The sequence below is a fragment of the Uranotaenia lowii genome, chromosome 2, assembly GCF_029784155.1.
Source record: "Uranotaenia lowii strain MFRU-FL chromosome 2, ASM2978415v1, whole genome shotgun sequence".
NCBI lineage: Eukaryota > Metazoa > Arthropoda > Insecta > Diptera > Culicidae > Uranotaenia > Uranotaenia lowii.
The window spans coordinates 385,516,461-385,536,956 of record NC_073692.1 but is presented as its reverse complement, the minus strand read 5'-3'; the positions used below and the strand labels follow the sequence as shown (position 1 = coordinate 385,536,956).

General features: G+C 36.1%; 1 protein-coding gene across 7 annotated transcripts in view; it reads left to right on the top strand.

The window, feature by feature from the left end:
• Positions 1-20,496, top strand: part of LOC129744250 (D-beta-hydroxybutyrate dehydrogenase, mitochondrial) — a 307,586-nt gene that overhangs the window by 2,365 nt on the left and 284,725 nt on the right. For 6 of the 7 annotated variants that reach the window (XM_055736674.1, XM_055736677.1, XM_055736675.1 and 3 more), the window contains exons 2-3: positions 4,939-5,047; positions 18,213-18,470. In XM_055736674.1, coding sequence (XP_055592649.1) covers positions 5,030-5,047; positions 18,213-18,470 — 276 coding nt within the window. In that variant the 5' untranslated portion in view covers positions 4,939-5,029. The remainder of the gene's footprint in view (positions 1-4,938; positions 5,048-18,212; positions 18,471-20,496) is intronic. The other variant, XM_055736681.1, reaches the window with a different exon arrangement.

Sequence of the window (20,496 nt, the reverse complement as noted above, 5' to 3'; positions counted from 1 at the left end):
TGATATTTTAGAGGAGTCAAAAGAAGGCTATTTGAGCCACCGCACGAATTGGAAAATGCAGCTATGGTTGTTTTTCCCACTTTTCCCCTAAATTTTTCAATTAATTAAGAAAAAGCACGTTTGGACATGAAAATTTTGAACCTAATAAGACTTATCTTGTGTCATTTTTTTTCGAGAACCCGAGTGAAGGTTTTGAAGCCACCGCACGCATCATAAAATGATGTTATGTCTGATTTTACACTCAATTTTCCTATATTTTCATAAAAAAAATGAAAACAGTAAGTTCGCACTTGAATATTTAGAAACAATGAGACATACCTTTTGTAGATTTTTTTTTTAGAGAAATCGAATGAAGGCTATTTGAGCCACCGCACAGTATGGCCTTTTTAACCCTAAATTCTCGAGCATTTTTCAAATATTTAAGCCATAACTCCATTTTATGAAGCGTGCGATTTCTCGAACAGCCTTGATTAGATTTCTCGGAAAAAAACTCACTCTTGAAAATTGTATCTAATGAAATAGTGGGTAAATTCATCCATAATTCCATTTTCCAATTCGTGCGGTGGCTCAAATAGCCTTCATTCAATACTTCAGTAAAAATATTACAAAAAAAGACCCATTAAATTTCAAATTATCGAACCCGAACATGCTTTTCTGCAATATGTAAGAAATTTAGGGAACTATGGTTAAAACAGCCAAAAGTCCATTTTCTAAAGCGTACGGTGGCTGAAACAGCCTTCTTTTGATTCCTCGAAAAAATCATACAAGAAATGTCTATTTTTGCTCAAATTTTTCAAGTCCAAATCAGTGTTTTTCTGGATTATTTTCTAATTGTAGGGAAATAAAGGATTAAAAGGGCACTTTATCTCCGTACGTAAGCTTGTGCGGTGTTTGAAACTATGTTCAATCGATTCTGCGGATGTTTTCGATAAAGGAAAGTATATGTTCATAAATTTTGTTCATGTAGTGCGGAAGATATTGAATTTCTTCGCGGTTTAAACACTTTTTCTCCATTGTGCAACGCATTGAAAGAATTAAATTCTATGATTTTTAGAAATTTTAGTTAATTAGAAAACAACTGATTTTGACATCATTCAAGATCGTCTTTTTGAGTGTTTTATAACTTTTTTAACAACTTGTTGAAGACAAAAAACGACTTGACTCATGCTTTGAGAAACTTTAAAGATCACACTCGTTTAAAACCACATTCAAAACCGTTAAAATTCTTGTATTTTGCAGAATTGGGAAAAATTGACAAAAAGAAAACTTCAATACCTTACTATTTTCCCACAGGTGAAAATAACTCGTGGTATTCAGGAGACTTGATCATTGAATTATAACCTTTATTTGAAAATTTTTCGAAATGTTCAAAAATTTATATAATGAATGTTCACGTATTTGCAAAAGATATTTTGAAACATGAACTGATAGAAAAAATTTGCTTTTAAATTCTTTGCACATAAGAAAAATGTGAATTTTGATGCCTTTTGAAATCGATTTAAGATTGTAAAGGAAGACGATTTTTCGATTCTTAATGTTCATTGATCGAGGTCATGATTAGTTTTTTCAATTTCTATTTTTCGAAAATAAGTCCTAGAGGTTTCCAACTTTTTCTTCAAGAAGATATAAAAAATAATAAGAGATTCGCTTTTTTTTATATTTACTGAAATAAGAAAGTAGAACTCCACGAGCATGACCATTTGAAACATTGTATTGGTAGAAATTTTTCAAAAATTTAGAAATAAAAGTAAAAGATTAAGTTTGCGGTTCAAATCAGATTTGTCTAAAACTTTTGTAAACTCGATTAAAACCAAAGATTTTAGTTTGAAATTTGGTTTAAGAAGAATCTGCAAAATCAATGATGTTACACAAAAAACCACATGTTTTCAGTTGAATGTTATCTTGAAAATAAAGTACAAGTTCTTTGGCCACAAAAAATTATACATAAAAATTTATTTCGTGTTAAGAACTTGCAAAATAAAAATAAATCTATGTTCCTCAAAAATCAGAATTATATTTTATAATTGTGATTTCTTTTGGTTTGTGTTCCAAACTGACTCTGATCGAATATGAAAATTAAGTTTTGAATTCAGAATCAAAATCATGAAGCTGCAATCGCTTGTAAAATGAATCCTTAGAAATCCTCACATTTATATTTTAATCTTGATTATTACTTATTTTTACTTCGAGCTGAATTTGAATTTTTAATATTGATTTTGAATATGAAAACTTCCTTTTGAACCTAAGTTCGAAATCTGAATCCCGAATTCGAAAACGATTTTTGAATCTAAGTTCCAAACATAAATTCTTACTAATGATGAGCCAAAAAGCGAAATTAAGATCAAAATTTCCACCAGAAATCTCTTACTTGAACTCTCAAGTTTTGGTTTTTAATGTGAATCTTTCTTTAGTTATTCATACAAAATTCAACTTTTGAACCTGAACGAAAATTGCGAATGATGAAATAGTTTCAGATTTTCCAATTCTGGATCACCATTATGAAACTGTCTTTATTTATTTATTTACTATTGATAGATCCTAGGCTTCAGCCTTTTATCTCTAGTGGTGTTTACAATATATTTATGGAAAAACTAACTTAAGTCTATTTTTGATTTGTTCTCTGGACATATTCAATTTTATAACGTTAGCAACGTCTTAAGTTTCAATTCTGCATAAGAATTAAAAGTAAAAATGTCAAATCTTACAAATGGTTTGTAAATTTAAATATTTTATTTTCATATTCCGAAATGCTAAGTTTCGAATAAAGAAGTTTGAAATGAAAAACTGAGATTCGAATCAGGATTTTATTCCCAATGATGAACCACTGAAATCCAGTAACAATAAACAGGCATCGAATTTAAATGTTGATAATCAAATTTGAAACCACAAATTCCTAAATTATACTCTCCTTAGCTATCCAGATATTTCGTAAGTATCCGGGCCGACCAAATTCGGGACATTTAGCCAATATCATAATTTTTAAATAAGAATCATGCAGAAAAACACTTGATTTCAGTTTATCGAAATACATCAGTCAATTTAAATTCATATTTTAAGCTTTAGAAAATAATTGACATTTATTTTGATAAAATTTACTTAGCCGCAAATACCCCATTTTAATGATTCAACTCAAATTTTTGTTTGATTTTGCAAATAAAGTGCAAAAACTTGAGAAAAATTTAGATGAATTGGCAAGCGTAGTCATATCTTATAAAAATTCGTTATTCGAGACTTAATTTCTATCAACAAGTTAAAAATTATTTGAAAAATTGTAGTAGAGAATTATTTAGCTTAGCAATTTTTATCCTCGTCAAATCCCTCCCCTCCCCTCGTTTCTACGGCCATGGATGGCATTGAAATGTGACGAACATTGAAAAACATTATTTTTTTAAATTAGGGCTATTTATTTAAGAGAGATAATAAAATTAATCTTTTAATTTGTGTAGAAAACACAAAAAAAAACTGAGCTTTACATTTCATGTTAAATTTTATTTCATGTAACATTCGGTCAAATGTGTTGTACAACTTACTTTATTTAAACGAAGCCCTAAAAAACCATGCGTCCTTCTATCTAGTAAATTTTCTGTAATTTTACATGATTTTTGCATGAAACGATGTGTAGCAGAATCGTTTCACAAACAAAAAAAACACCGGACATCATGAAAGACTTCTTAATCATTGTAGTTATTCACAAATTGAAAAGAAATAATGAGCTGGAACGGTTTCATTGCGATGGTCGTGTAAGTTTACGATGGCATATTTTCTTTTCGGGAATTTACATAAGTCATGTAAATTAAGCATAAAAAGCTGGTCTAAATTATTTTCAGGCTAAAACATGTAAAAGTACAATTATATTAAACTTTTTTCTGTTTGCTCTGCATTTAAATTTAAAAATTCTTAGTTCATCAGATAAGAATTTTTTTTTATTATTTCGTGGGATCAACAATACAAATGTTTTCGTAATCGATTCGCTATTAGTAATTATTCAAAATAATTATAATTCTTTTAATAATGTCTTTTTAAAACTTTTAAAACTAGGCAAGCCTCATTGAATATTACAGCCTTTGCATTTGTTTCATTTCTCGAATTGATGGGTGGCGAACTTTCGAAATAAATGCATTATTTATATGCCAATCTAAGAGCAAAAGGATTTTTCCGCGAGAAAACCCACTCTGGCTCAAGACTGGCTTACTTGATACGTGTTGATTTTCAACCGGAACATTTTACATTTTTTAAATATATGGAAATAAATTTTTCAAATAAAAATGAAGTCTTACGAAAACGTTTCAAGTTCCCTTGTTTTATTTTTTTTCGAAAGAAAAGATCTTTCAATCTGAGGATCTTCTAATATGGTTTGATTATCGAAAAAAACATTTTGTTTTTTGAAAGCCAAATCAACAACACACGCCTCAGTGAATTGATATAAATTAATTACCATTTACCATCAATTATTGGCTCTGGTACCGGATCGGTTTCATCATTTCTGACGTTTTGGCTTCATCTTATAACGGTACGAAGGAAGAAAGTGGGTGGCATTGTGCTGTCTGGGTAGAAATCCTCAATGAGGTTCATTTGCAAACTGGTGGCCCCGAAAGGGGTTGTTGAGTGAGTCGAAGAAAGACGGTATGAGGAGGGAATTTTCCTATCATCGCAGGGGTTTGTTTTTCCGTTTTCTTGTGTGGGCAAAGATTTTCCCTCTTTCATCGTCATTTAACTTCGGCCGCCCCGTGTTGGATGCTGGCAAACGATGATGGTGCAGAAAAAAAAATCGCACTCCACTCCACTCAAGAAGGCATTAGCTGCGATTGAATGATTTTGTTAATGGAGTAGAAAATAATTTGGTTGTTTTTCGTACCCTTACTTCGATTCGATTCGTTCGTTTTTTCGTGTGGTGTTTTTGTTTGTGATGCGCTATTTGCTGTTTATTGTCCTTTGAAGGTGATAAGTGTGTGGCCAGCCAACGATTCGATTAGTTTCTAACGAACCTAATTTCCATCAATCGGACTTTTAGCGGTAATCGATAACGGCTATGCAGAACGTGAGAAAGGTAAGTTTCGACTTAAATTTTATAAACTTATATAGGGAATTTAACAGAGAAAATATATCAAATCTTTATAAAAGGCTGATTTTGTTTTGATTTTTGTTTGTCATCAGTAAAAAAGAGTAGAAAGCTTTAATCAAGCATCAAAATAAAATTTTGAAAAACCTAAAACAGTAAACAACTATTTTAAAAAATCAGGGTAAATCTCTTACGTTGATGAGAAACTTGCTGCTGTGAACTGTTCTTGTGAAAAAACTGTTGTATTGAACACTTTGGAGAGGATTTATATCGTTTTTCACATCAATGTTTATTTGTGATTGTATATGCAAACCGAAACATATTAAAAGTTCCCTTGCAATCGAAAATATTATTCAAATAATAGTTAAAAAAAACAGAGCCAAATTGAGCCATCGGAGGGTCCAGAACAGTTTTACTCGGGGGGTCCCTATGAATAGATTTTTTTTTATAAACCATCCCATGGAGTACATTATATTTGAAACAAACAAAGGAACTAGGAAAAAATTCAGTATTTTGCTTCAAATAACCGTAAAAAAAATCATTGAGATTTAATACTTAGGATCCAAAAAGAAAAGAAATTTCATGGAAATACAGATATTAGAGCTCGAGAGGTTAATTCAAAATTTAAAATTAAATTTAGGTTTTTAAATTAATTAAATTACAATACAATTACATTAAATAAATTACAATAAAAGTAGCATTAATCAGATCAATTAACAACATATCTTCAATATTAACGTAAACTACATGAAAGCGTTTTTGTAGCACTTAATCACTTGATTAACCTTCTTTTCGAAATCTTCAATTATTCAGAACCATATTTCAGTTTTTTTTTTCCAATTTAACATTAAGATTAGAAAAACAAATAAAAAATGAAATTCATATATTAATTTGAGAATCAAAGTTACAACTAAAACAAAACAGGAATTGTAAAATTTATTATTCATATTTCAAATGTTTATTTCAATTTCATTTCTTTGAAAAAGTACCTTAAACAAAGATTTCGAGTTTTCAAAAGAAAAAAACATTAAACTTTAGAAACAACACAAGAATTGAAAATCTTAATGAATCGAATTTATATAGTCAACCAAGAAATTTACGTGGAAAAGAGTTTAAATACACATCTGCTGCCTTTCCTGAAGAAACACGGTTGTTCCGTACTGTTTTGGCTGGATTTGGCATCTTGCCATTACGGTAAAAAGGCCATGGAGTGATACGCCGCCAACAACGTGCAGGGTGTTCCCAAGGACAAGAACCCTCCCAACACGCCAGAGCTCCACCTAATTGAGAAATACTGGGCTATTGTCAAGCGGAACCTTAAAAAGACCAAAAAAACTGCTAAGGACGAGCAGCAGTTCAAGACAAACTGGCTTTCTGCGGCGAAGAAGGTGGACAAGGTGGCTGTACAAAATCTGATGGCAAGGGTTGAGCGTAAGGCCCGGCAATTCGGATTTAGAAAAGCGTAGGTTTAACTGAATATTTTTTCTGAATTTTATACTCATTAAACTTGAAAAAGAAATTTAATTAGATTTTTTAAATAAACGATTTCACCGATTTACACGCGTTTTCCCTTGACCAAATTTTGACCGTATCAGCCTTTAAGGTTAAAAACACAGAAAGTTTATACTTTTTTTACTTACTTACTTAATGATCCCGCGCCGATCCTCCGGTGCATAGGGCCGTGGTAAAAGACCTCCACTGTTGACGATCCGGAGCCAGCGACTTCACCTGGTCCCAGTCAAGATTCTCGTCGACAGTTCGGATTTCAGCGGCTAGGCTTCGCCGCCACGAGTTTCTGGGCCTGCCTCTTCTTCGATGACCTTCTGGATTCCAGTCAAGCGCCTCTCTGCAAATCTCGTTTTCATCTTTTCGCAGCGTGTGCCCAATCCATCTCCACTTACGTTCCCGAATCTCGATTTCTAGCGCCCTTTGATGACACCGGCGATGTAGTTCCTCATTCGAGATCCAGTTGCCAGGCCACCAAGCGCGGATGATGTTCCGCAGACAGCGGTTTACAAATACTTGCAGTTTTCGCGTCGTCACCGCATATGTGCACCAAGTTTCGCACCCGTACAGCAATACGGATTTGACGTTTGAGTTGAAGATTCGGATTTTTGTTCGTAGAGAGATCTGGCGTGACCGCCAGATGTTTCGGAGACTCGCAAACGCAAATCGGGCCTTTCTGATCCGGGTTTCGATGTCTTTCCTGGTACCACCATCAGGCGTTATCTGGCTACCAAGATACTGGAAGCACTCCACTTTCTCAACTTGTTGCCCAGCTACCATGAAACTGGAGGGATTTCCTGTGTTGATCTCCATTGACTTGGTCTTTCCGACATTGACTTTGAGACCTGCTGCCTTGGAACTTTCGGTGAGGTCGTCGAGTTTGCTCTGCATGTCCGGTTGTGTTTGGGCGAGCAAAACAATATCGTCAGCCAGGTCAAGGTCGTTCAGTTGCTCCATTGTTAAAGGATTCCACGGCAATCCTCGGTTCGGTGCACAGTCGATCGATCCAATCAGAATCTCATCCATTACGATGAGGAAAAGTAGCGGTGATAAGATACATCCTTGTCTCACTCCAGCAGTTACCGGGATTGGTTCGGACAAGACACCATCGTGCAAGACCTTGCACGAAAATGCCTCGTATTGTGCTTCGATGAGATGGACTAGTTTCTCTGGGACCCCTCGTCGCCTTAGAGCCGCCCAGATGTTTTCATGATTAAGTCGGTCGAATGCTTTTTCGAAATCAACGAACACCAGCAGAAGAGAGTCCTGGAATTCGTTGATTTGTTCCAGTATGATTCGTAGCGTTGTGATGTGGTCCACACATGATCGTCCGGATCGGAATCCAGCTTGTTGCCGTCGGAGTGTAGCGTCGATTTTCTCCTGGATCCTGTTCAGGATCACTTTGCAGAGTACTTTGAGGGTTGTACAGATCAACGTTATGCCTCGCCAGTTACCGCACTCTGTCAGGTCTCCTTTCTTCGGGACCTTTACAAGGATACCCTGCATCCAGTCGGCCGGGAATGTTGCAGTATCCCAGATGTCAGCGAAAAGACGGTGCAACATTTGTGCTGACAGGGCAGGGTCGGCTTTCAGCATTTCAGCAGGGATGCAATCGATCCCAGGTGCTTTGTTGGATTTCATGTTTTTGATTGCCGCTTCTATTTCAGCCAGCGAAGGCGCTTCCGAGTTGACGCCATTTATGCGACTTACTGTTGGCGCTTCAAGCTGCGGGTTCTGTTGGCCATCGCTATTCGTGACTCGGAAGAGTTGTTCGAAGTGCTCAGTCCATCGTTTGAGCTGATCTGTTCGATCGGTCAATAACTGACCTGCTCGGTCTTTCAGCGGCATTCTTGCATTAGTCCTTGCACCACTGAGGCGGCGAGAAATGTCATAAAGTAATCGGATATCTCCATTGGCGGCGGCTCTTTCCCCCTCTTCGGCTAGGGAGTTTGTCCAGGCTCTCTTGTCTCGTCTACAAGCTCGTTTAACTGCCTTTTCCAGCTCCGCATATCGTAAGCGGGCGGCTGCTTTGGCTGACCCGGTACATGCCTGCTCAATTCCGACTTTCGCCTTTCTCCGATCATCGACCATCCTCCAAGTTTCATCCGACATCCAGTCACTTCTTCTTCCACAAACTTTACCGAGAGTACCATGGCTCGTCGTGATAAAGGCATTCTTGATTCCACACCACTGTTCTTCGACTGTTCCGTCTGTCGGCAGCTCCGAGGCTCGGGATTCTAGCTGTTCAACGTATGCCCTTTTCACCTCTGGATTCTCCAACCGGCGGACGTCGTATCGACACCCGACTTTCTCCTCACGCCGTTGGACACGCGCAACTCTCAGTCGTATCTCGCCAAGGACGAGGTGATGGTCAGATGCAATGTCTGCGCTTCGCTTGTTGCGGACATCAAGAAGGCTCCTTCTCCATTTTCGGCTGATGCAGATGTGGTCAATTTGATTTTCTGTTCGGCCATCTCGGGATACCCAAGTGACCTTATGTGCTGGTCGATGGGGGAAGAGCGATCCACCGATCACCATGTTGTTGTTGCCACAAAATTCTACAAACAGCTCTCCGTTTTCGCTCATCTGTCCTAGGCCATGGCGCCCCATGATGCGCTCAAGGTCTTGATTGTCGGAGCCAATCTTTGCGTTGAAGTCGCCCAAATGGATTTGAATGTCACCCTTCGGAATTCTCTCTACCACGCTGTTCAGTTGACTGTAAAACTGCTCTTTCTCCTGCAAATCGGCAACGTCAGTTGGCGCATAACACTGGACCATTGTAAGGTTTCTAACCCGTGTTCTAAATCTGGCTACGATTATTCTTTCGTTTATCGGTTCCCATCTAATGAGGGCCGCGTAGGCCTGCGGGCTTAACAGGAAACCAACTCCTCGTTCCCGAGTAGCATGTTCTCCTCGTATGCCAGAGTAAAGCAGGACTTGCCCGGATTGTGTCTTGTGTTCTCCAGTATTAGGCCAACGGACTTCGCTCAGTCCCAGAATTTCAAGCTTGAGGCGGCTAGCCTCTCTAGCAAGTTGTTCCAGTTTGCCTTGTTGGGCAAGGGTTAAAACATTCCAAGTTCCAATTCGTGTCCGTGTTTTCATGCTAAAAGTCGTCGCCAAAGTTCCAGATCGGTCATTTCTTTCGGATTCCGTAACAAGTTATGAATCGGGAGCAGTAGGTTGTTAGCCTAAAGTCCCTATCCCGCGATGGGGCTGCCATCTTGGACTTAGCTGGCGGGAGCCGCATTTCATAAATTCAGCCGCTTGCTGCAAGACAGACGCTGTTTGAGCCGCCCCTGACCTGGAGAACAGACGCTCGGTTGTTGTTGCACGCCGCCCCTGACCTGGGGAACAGACGCGTGCGGCCACCTTCTCAGTCTGCATGCGACCAAAGCATCCACCGGGGTTGGGTACCCGATCTCCGCTTAGGTTACTCGCACCCCAGCCGGCACCGCGGGGAGGTAGAGATAGGAGTTGTGAATAAGAGGTGATATGACCACTATGGGGTCTCGTGTTGCACATTATCCACCGTTTACCAGCCAAAGTTTATACTTTGGGAATCATTAAAAAAATGCAATTAAACTATGGGAATATTTTTATGGAGAAACTAATTTGTGAAGGGCAATTAAAAATGGTATGCTAAGTTCAGAATGTTTACTTCAGTGCTTCAGTAGAGGATCGTTTCAAAATAAAAGTCCCTTAAAATTAAAAGCATACAACTTTGGTTGAATCAGTTGGAAAAGCTTATTTATTCGAACTTCAAATCTAACACTGAATCTGGTATGAAAAAATTATAGAGAAACTTAGTATTGCAAATTGGTCTGATTTCAGCATCTAATGTTTTTTAACTTTTTTTAAAAGTTGATTTTTGGAAAAAAAAAAGGTGTACAATGTTTAAACTAGCGCATATTTCTTTAAGGATCGAAAAATTCTTTATTATTATTTTAATAATACTCAGCATACATCTGGACATTTTTTGGAAAAAAAATCCGAAATGTTCATTACTAAGCCTTTTTATTAATTTGATTGAACTTACATGAATTTATTCGTAAAATGCATGTTTAATAAATTCCTCACAAATAGTGTAATAGCTTATGGTAAAAGCGATATACCTTTGTACTTAATAAGAGAAATTTGAGCTTTTTAAAAATGGGAGATGCCCAGAAAACATAAAATCGCATTAAAAATGATAACTCAATTCATTAAAACGTTACTGCGAATCGTTATTCCAACTAACGCAAGTAACAGATCGTATAAATCGTTACTCGAAGTCGCATTAAATGGTTTAACACGTTCGTTGCCATGGCACCCATATTCGGGTAACGGGAGCATTTCCTGGGAGGCCCCGTCTAAAGTTAGCCTATCAGTTTAGCCACACGTTACAAATAGTGGAGTTCTCCCTGGTTGCTTTTTTACTCCGGGATTTTCTTTGGGCTCAGCAAGTAAAACAACCAAAATGAGGGTGGCGATGAACGTGTTAAATCGGATATGATAAAAAGTCCGCCATGGTTGCAGATTTTGAAGACTATTTCGTTCCTTTGATTTCTTCCGCGTGGGTCAAGAAAGTGAACAGCTTTGTTGTTCTCTCTGCGACCGTCAGTGAAACCAGATTGCTTAAAGTCATATGGAGTATTTGCAAGAATTGCCCAATGACAGAGGCAGCAAATATTGTCGCTGGCAACGGTTAGCATGCGTTGAGAGCAAAAACTTGTGCTTTCTTTCTTTCTTTCAGTATGTATGAATATGGTGTCGAATATCGTTTAAATCGTATACTCTTATCGCTTTAGCCAGAAGTTGAAAATATGTATGTATATTGCCTCCACATTGGTAGGTAAATGCTGTTTTTACAAGTTTTATACGATCATTCTAAAGTCTGTTTCACATAGAAACTGGTCGCATCTTTTCATTTACTGCAGCGCCCCTAGTTGTCACATCGAGAATCTATTGACAGTGTTTTGATCCGGATGGTTTGTTTACTTACTGGTGGAAAATTCATCAAGATTGAAGCAGTCAGTCAAAAGTTATCGACGATGGAACGCGAAAGGCGAGAAAAAAATCTGCACACTCACGTAGAGAAACCGACGTGGTCAAGGGTAAAGATCGCGAAGTTCCTGAAATATCCAAAATCGACTGTAAATTCGGTGCTGCAACGTTACCGGGAGACCCTTACAGTGGATCGAGCAAAACAAACCAGGCGTAAAAGTGGAACATTTGACCGGAAGCTACGAGCAAAGGTAATTCGATCAGTTCACAATAATCCTGCAATCTCCTAGCGGGATTTGGTGAAAAAGTTCAAGACGAACCACAGTAAAGCTCGACGAATTTGTTTGTGAGAAGGCTTGCGGTCGTATCATGCAAGCAAACACCCCTACAGGACGCTGAAACAAAACCTGGTTGCCACAACCAGGGCAAGGAAGTTGTACGAGAAAGTCAACGGATGCATTTTGATGGACGACGAAACTTACGTCAAAATGAATTTTGGACAAATACTCGGTAACAAATTTTACCTTGCGAAGCGTAAAGGGAATGTTGCGGGTAGATTCAAGTTTGTTTTCGCAGATAAACTGGCTCGTAAGTTTAAGATTTGGCAAGGGATCTGTAAGAAGAACAAGATCGATTTTGTTGAAAAAAGTATCAATCCACCAAACTGTCCGGATTTTCGTCTCATCGAGAAATATTGGGCAATATATAAGGGCAAACTGAAGAAATGTGGCAGAATCATGAAAAAACCCGCTCAAATGGAAAAGTGGTGGAACAAGATGGCGAATGAGGTTACCAGTACTGTGCAGAAAAAGATGGGTGGTATCACAAAATAGTTCGAAAATTCATCCGAAAAGCTGACAAATGATTTTTATGTATTTTTTTCCTTAAAGTGCAATAAAAACCCTACAAAATGACATTTTTGCTTTCGTTGTAAGTTATTTCTTTGCAGAGAAATGATCTATTTTATCCGACCAGATTCTATGTGAAACAGACTTTATAATGTTTATGAAACGAATAACAAAGTTTTTGAGAAATATACCTATGTTTGCTGGGAAATAAAAATCATTTTAAATCGTCCAATAAATAATTAGTGTATTTTTTGTAATTTCTTTATTTGAAACGTCTCATTGAGCTTCTCTTTTATGTATATAAAAAATTCTTTTTCTACTGGGTGACGCTTAGCGACGAACCTATCAAACATTAAAAAAATTATTTTCAGACAATTCCTTAAATAGCTGCAAATTGTCAAAGAGTTTTAATAAATATTTGTTATTATAAAAAAGTAAGTTTCATGTAACCCCTGTATTCTCATAAGATGCAAGTTGCAACACGCAGGTTTTGGAGTAATTGAAAATAGGTAGGGTGATTTGCCAATCTTTGCACAGATAAGCACATGATTTTGTTCTTTTTTTGCTGTATCTTAGTAATTTCAACGGAATTTACTCAATTTTTTTTTGTCGATTGCATTCGTACAGGATTGGTCAACAAGATCCAAAAGTTCAAGTGTTCGAAAAAAGTTATATGTATTTATTTGAAATGAAAAAAATCATTTAAACAGCTTGTCTGTGCCCAATAGTTGCTCTACTTTTATGTGATGCCTCATGTTGTCCAATTTTGTCCAATGGTTGCACAACTAAACAATCTTTTTATGGCTTAGCCACCATGTGGTCAAAGAGGCTGATATTTGTTACGGAAGCTTATTACGAGAACTTCTAGTCCAAATGCCGATCACTTTAGAGACCGCCCCTTTTGAGGAGGGTCCTCCATATAAACCGTCCAATGCACAATGGGAAAATTCGGACCGAAAATCGAAATAAACACGAAGCTGCCAGTTTGAGAGTCTGGAATAGCATTTATGATGCGTGAAATATTCTTACAAACTCAAATCTGCCACTGAATTTAACCGAAGCCATCTGAGTGGAGTGTTATTTGACCTTTTTTGCCCTGTATTGAGCTTTTTCCCTTATGTGTCCTATACCAACATAAAAATTTATGTCATTGAAATTCCATAGAATGAACAAAATGGTATCAAATACTTTATCTTTTAAAGTGCCAATTTACATGTGAAAAGATTAAAGGACACATTCTGTTTTGCCCCCTCTTTACCCCTATAAAGATCATGAAACTTGATAAAATACCTGCTTTAGGACTCACTTGGAAGTTGATTGATTTTTACATAATGAATATCAATTTGAAGCTAAGAAATGAACTCAACCACGCCCGAAAATTCAGATCGTTCGACTGATTTATGCTCAAGATATACAAATTCGTAGAAGAATTTATCTTTTCAAAAAGTTAATCTCTCTTTTAAATGTGGGATTATTTATAAAGAATGCTGCCTCTGTAGTATTTCATCAATGTTCAAGAAACAATCACATCATATTGAAATGACTTATGACAGTTTAAGATCAAATAAGATAAGTAATTTTCCGGTTTTTCCAACCTACGACTTTTTTTTGGGATTAAGGATCGAAGTTTTCCTACTGTAGAAAATTTTGACAACATTGATATCAAAAACAAGAGGTTCGCTGTTGACATGAAATACAATTTCTCAATATTTTTGACCTCAAAAATAAATTTAATTTTACCTTCATGCAATCCCTTAAGTCCTCGCACTGTTCCCATGTTCTTTTTTTCTTCAAACTTAACCATTTGATAGGGTTGTTTGCCATTTTTTCTATACGGGCTTTTTCATGGAAAATGAACGTTTTTTATTCCAATATCCTTAAATGATCATCAAATGACCATTAGAATAACACTTTAACTTAACCGAAACCAAGGAAAAAGTTGAACTTTCACATTAACCAACCCATTTGCCCCTAAATGCAAAAATTTTATCAGGAGAGATGTTTGTTTGTGAGCCTTCAAAAAACCAGATATTTTAAGATTTTGAAATAACATTTTAAGTAAGATAAAAATTCTCCTAATAAAACCCAAATTAAGCATATTTGTAACTCAGTTTATAGGCATTCAAACGTAAAAACAGTTTTCAGATATTTTAACTTTATACTTAGTTAATGATGATTATCTGCAAAAGGAGAAAGGTAGGCGGTGACCGTTGACGGGTGTGTTGTTTTTTTTTTACGTCGCAAATTTTAGCTCCCGGAAAATAAATTCTATACTTGTAATTTGTGGAAGAATTGATAGTTTTCGACTTGAGTCCAGTGCCTTTGAATTCTCAACCAAGCAAAAGTGAAATGGCGTCGTGATAGTTGACAATTTGTGAGTTAGAGGCTTTTTTTTGTCGAACAATCAAGACGCTGGTGCTAGCGCTACGCCTTCCGGGCCGACCCAGGAGAACTGTACAGAAGAAGGAAAACTGATGCTGATACTTCAAGATAAGTAGTTTGATTCTGATTCTCATTTTGTACAAATTATAGATTTAAATGGGAGTTGAAGAAAAACATTGACAACAGAAATTTCCTGAGTAAGGGAAGGGGACATGGCAAATGAATCGTTATTAAAAACTTCAACGCAAGTGTTCTTTAAGGGAAGCTTTTTATGCAACTTCAACCAATTTTTACCTAGCTATTGCAACGCATGTAGGCGTTTGTAAATATCTGTTTGAATATTCGGATAGCTTATGAGAGGTTTTAAAGCGTAAGCAGGTTGTGAGTCAAACTGAAGCATGTCATTTCATCCGTTTATTCAAAGATTCGGTATCAAAATTAATTTCCTTTCACAAAGTTTACGATAATGATAGCATATTTTTCGGTTTAAATCAAAATCGAATCAAATGTTAATTTCCCTCTTCTGTCCCCGTTCTGTTTTTCATTTCCGGCTCGGCCAGGCGCTCATAGGCCCATAAACAAAAAAAGTCTTGTAACATATGTTAAAAGTAAATCTTAATCCGCTACTTGAAAGCGAATATCTCACTTGTATATAAACGATGAATAACCAACTTTTTGGTTGATTCGTTTTGTCCATGCAATCGCGAAATCAATATGAGGCAAAGAATTGCATTGCACTGATGAGTTTCCAGAAACGATCTTATTCAGTTTTCACAAACTAAATGTATAGCAAATAAACATTAAAAGGAACAAAAAGGAGAACCTTCACCCATTAACAAGACTTAAATATTTTAAATATCTCCTTATAAACATTCTTAGCAGTTTGATAGCAATTTGGTTACTCTCAAGGGTCGTTTTTGAAAATTCATTAGTGTATCAGGAAAAAGAATTAGGAAAACAAGTTAATTTAAAGAAAATTTAAACACATATCTACCTTACTATTAAACTTCTTATCATTGCCTCAAAGATAGAATTAGGAGTTTCCTTAGGAAAAATCAAGGAGCATAGGAAGTGTAGGAAAACTCGATCGCACCATTCACCAAAAATGGCTCCTGATCTATAACCTTTCCCCTACTAACACAAACCTTTCCTTGGATATTTGATTATAGATTCGCAGACGTACAGACAGTTTCTATAGTTGGTGATATTGAATTACCTTTGTTCCTGAAGTTTTCAAAATTAGTCTTTGAGATTTATAGGTGCAAAAGGTTGTTGATTGATCCTAGAAAGTATCCTACTAACTATCCTTCCTTCATTCCTCATTGACTACTAGGGCGTGGCCGGCGCCGTTATTGATCATTTTCAAAGGGAGAGCATGAGTTTTGTGCATTGTGAATGAACTGCTCATCCCAAGCACCATTCTTTTGGCCATTGCACAAAACTGATGGCCTCGATCAATCACGGAGTAGCAACCATTGGCGAGGTAGAACTTGTTCTGCTTAGCCACGCCAGCGATCATGGAATTTGAAGTGCATAAGTTGAGCAAAGCCTAATCGAATATGTTATCTGAAGTTTAAAATGAATGATCTTATATAAGCACTTCAAGTTCAATGATTTAAGGTGGATATGAGTGGTCAACCAAGCTAAGTTAATGATGATTATCTGCAAAAATTTCAAGTTGATCAAAGTTACCCCGCTGATCAAAGTTCCCCCAGTTTACGATACATCTCTGATGATTTTTTTTATGAATATTTGGATTTTTCCGTACAAACCTCCTTACAAAATCAAAACACGTCGTTCTAATTCCAGACTCAAATAATCGCTTCTAAAAATTTTTATTGCTGTTCTTCGCAGTTAAAACAACCAATCAAAGTTATTGGAGGAATAAAAATTAATAAATTTGAAATTTCCATTCAAATCTTGCAGCGAAATTATGGGGAAGGAAGAGATTGAGCGGACCAATTCTGTGATTATGTATGGATATAATTTTTTTCTCTAAATCGTGGTGTTAAAATTTCCTAACAAACATTTCGTAAAGAAAACCGATAAAAAAATGTTTATTCTGACGTAAAACTTTCACGTAGAAGAAATCTTAAGGTTTGGGTTAACAATTAGCACAAAAACCGCGCGAAAAAAACAAGAATAATTAAAACTGTTGTTAGATGAACATTTTACAGCAACCAATTTCGCCAATAGTCTAATTTCATCAGTAACCATACCAATTAACATGATTCAGTTTTTTTTTGTTGGAAAAAATTGAAAAACTCCTGATTTGTTGACAATATAAGTCAATCTGTGCATCGAGATGGGTGAGCAGAGGACAAATTGGCAAACACCATACTGATAATTATTCTTGCTGATTCAATGTGATTTATCACAATCCTTATAACTTTTGTTGTACAAGCCTTGTGATTTTCTGTGACATGCATTTTTCAAAAGCCATTGAAGTTGAGAAGTATTGCATGTTACCCAGTTGACGATAATCTGAAAAAACAATCACCAATGGTTTTCGAAAAAATATATTTAAAACCAGCTGAAAGTAACTCTTTTAAGCATCCGCTTTAAGGTTGAAAAACGACTTATTCCAATAAAACAGACAGTGAAAAATCCACCGTTGATCTGAAAACAGTTGAAAGCAAAACTGCGCTTCCTGGAGACGAACTTTGGTCGGCTTCAATTCTCACAACTAATCAAAACGCATCATCGGGCTCGGATTTTTCCAGCATGTTCCAGCCGAGAACCGTCGTACTGCCACAAAACACACTAGTTCACATCATTTTTGAAATTTATTTTTGTATGCAGATGAATAAATTAGTTATCGGTCATCTGTGCTTCATTTTTTCGTATGATCAACAATATTGTTGATATAAGGGAATTTACGATAGAAAAAAATACGCATGTTTCGAAGAATATTTTGTTTCATCAAAAGTTTAAGACTCGATGGTAACATTTTGAAAATTTGATTTTCTGGACTCAAAATGTTTATTCAAAACAAAGATTTTCAGTGGTTATTTATCAAAATTAGTTGAATATTGAAGTAGTTATGGTCAAACAGAAAGACAGACAGACAAAAATTCATTTTTATACATAGATTCTTTTTGAGCTCAAGTCGAAACAAATCGGTAGCAAATTTTGAATAGGGCGAATGTGCCAAATGTAAACAAACAGAGTTATCAACTGAGTGAAAAAGTACGTTTGATGACCTACATTTCGATGGTTTGGTTGAATTTTGGACGCAAACTTTCATCAAAAACACAACGCTTAGATTTTTTTAATTTCATTTTAGGATTCATCGTCAGATTTAACATGAAAAATAAAGATCGGTCAATAAAGTTTACGATTTTTTTTATTTAATTTTGTAAACTAGTGTAATTACTCGCTCATTTCCCTCATTTTGCTAACACTATCTCCCGCATCCTACCATTGAATTCCAGGTTTCGATCCCGAAGGCCCCGGCCGTCCGGAGGCGGATGTCCCGCCATGGTTCGGTCCTGATTGAGACAGCCCCGCGGCAGATTCCCTGGGACCTGGTGGACCGGCTGCTGCTGCCAATCATCGGCTGTCACGCGGCCTCCGTTGTCGTTTCCGGGCTGCTGAACTTTACCGGAATTTCCCAGGTGTCAGCCTTCGCTCTGTTCTTCTTCCTGTCGATACTGACCGTCAGCACGGCCATCGGATTTCACAGCTTGAAGGTAAGTTTATTTGGGTTTGGGTTTGGGTTTGGTCGCTTTTTCGTTTTTCCGAACTACTCAGACCGGTCAGTCTTTGCTTGACTGGGCTGTGTTTGTTGATCGAAGGCGGACAGCAGCTCATTGGGGACAATGTTTGTTATTATAGGGAAAATTAATTCACCAATATTGTTCCTGACATGTCATACTTACAAGGGTTTACCTTCAAATAGATTGGGTGTACGATTTGGTGATCAAATTTGCACTAAATTTATCGAAATCATACCATTTTGTTTACCTAACTAAAACAGTACCAATTTTATATCGAGTAGTATATCTTACCTTTCAAGATTGGTTTCTTGAGCATTATTGAATCATCAATTTCCATTACCTTCATATGAGGTGAATAGGTAGAGGAGAATGAAGATACTTGATTCCTCAGCTAGAAAAAAATTAAGCAAAATAAAAAAAAATATAACAACAAATCTGTTTTCTCCAAAAATAAAAAAAACAGTTTGAAAAACTGATCATCACGTTACTTTAACATCTATTATTATCATTTTAAAATGTTTCCCAAAGGAAAAAATAAAATCAAAATATTTATTTCAATACATTTATCAATCGTTAGAGTATAATATGGAATAATTATGCCATATTTTAAAAGCAATAGCAAAAAATAAATTTTTGAAGAAAATGTTTTAGAAAATGTATGTTATAGGTTCACTTGATCCCGCGAGTCCAAAAAGACTCGAATACATGCTTTTATCTGAAAATAAGAAATTTGGGTCTTTAAGTATGCAATGAAAATAGGGTAGTAAACAAACTTTTAGAATTCTTCTAGTCATATCAGGGTGCCCAAGCTTAACTTTGCCAAAGCTTAGGGCACTCTCATAAAAAGATCAAGTTTTCTTTATCTTTCTTAATATTACAATATTTTAAAGATAGTTACAGACATGTTCAATTTTTAAATTCTGGTCGGAAAGTCGCTGAAAGTTTTAAGAAGAGATTGGTTTAATTTGTGTGCAACTCAAATTTTGTTTTATGTTCATTAATAAGACTTATTATTTATCCCAAAGCATGGGGAAATTTTTTACTTAGGGAAATGTGAATAAAAAGCAATATTTATGAAGAGAAATCAAAATGAATAGAACATTTGTAGATTTCTAGAAAATCTATTTGAAGGCTTATTTCGTTCATCAATTTTGCATGAATATATTCACAGAAATGTAAAGATTTTAAAACGTTATTCGTTTAACTTTTACGTGTCTTTGAAGCTGAATATTCAGCAGAAAAGTAATTGTATTTTTCATTATCGTTTTGTTTTATTTATTATCCTTTGGAAGTTTATATTTCAGTTGCACATTTTGATGCCATATTTTGAATTCAGCAGATAGAGTTATCAGACTACATTAGCAGATTTTGTTTTAAGTGAAAGATTTTGATACAATTCCTTCTTCACGGTTGAGATTTCATGTTCCAAGTCCGTTTAATTTCTTATTCAAAATTCAGATTTCTGATTGGAATTTTATACTAAGATCAAAAATTATCTATTACAAGATTCGGAACTCTAGCGAAAATCGACGGACAAAATCAAAAAGCGTCACCATCAAATGCTGCGGCAGAAATGTAACTATTTAGTGAAACACGCTAAGGAAAAAAACCAATTTATATTACACGGTCTGAAATAACTAGCAGTTTGAGGGTTCATTTGCACGACAAACGCACTGAGGTCTTTCTCTACGTGGTCTTGGCTTTCCAGAATTAGCACGGTATTTCGGTATTAGAGTCTTCAATCGCTATTCAAAGCTTTTTTTTCTTGGGGGCTGTTCAGATACCACTTGGACAGAAAAATTAGATTTTAGACTCCCTCCTCCCCCTCCGTGGACAAGCGTAGAAATTTGGCAAACCCCTACCCCCGTTACCGGATGTGCACGTGGACAGATTTGAAAAATTTTTTTTTTAATCTAATTTGATAGATAGAAAACACTACTTTTTGCTTTTTTGTTATTGAAATGGATGATTTGGAAAAAAAACGAGCATTGATTGATAT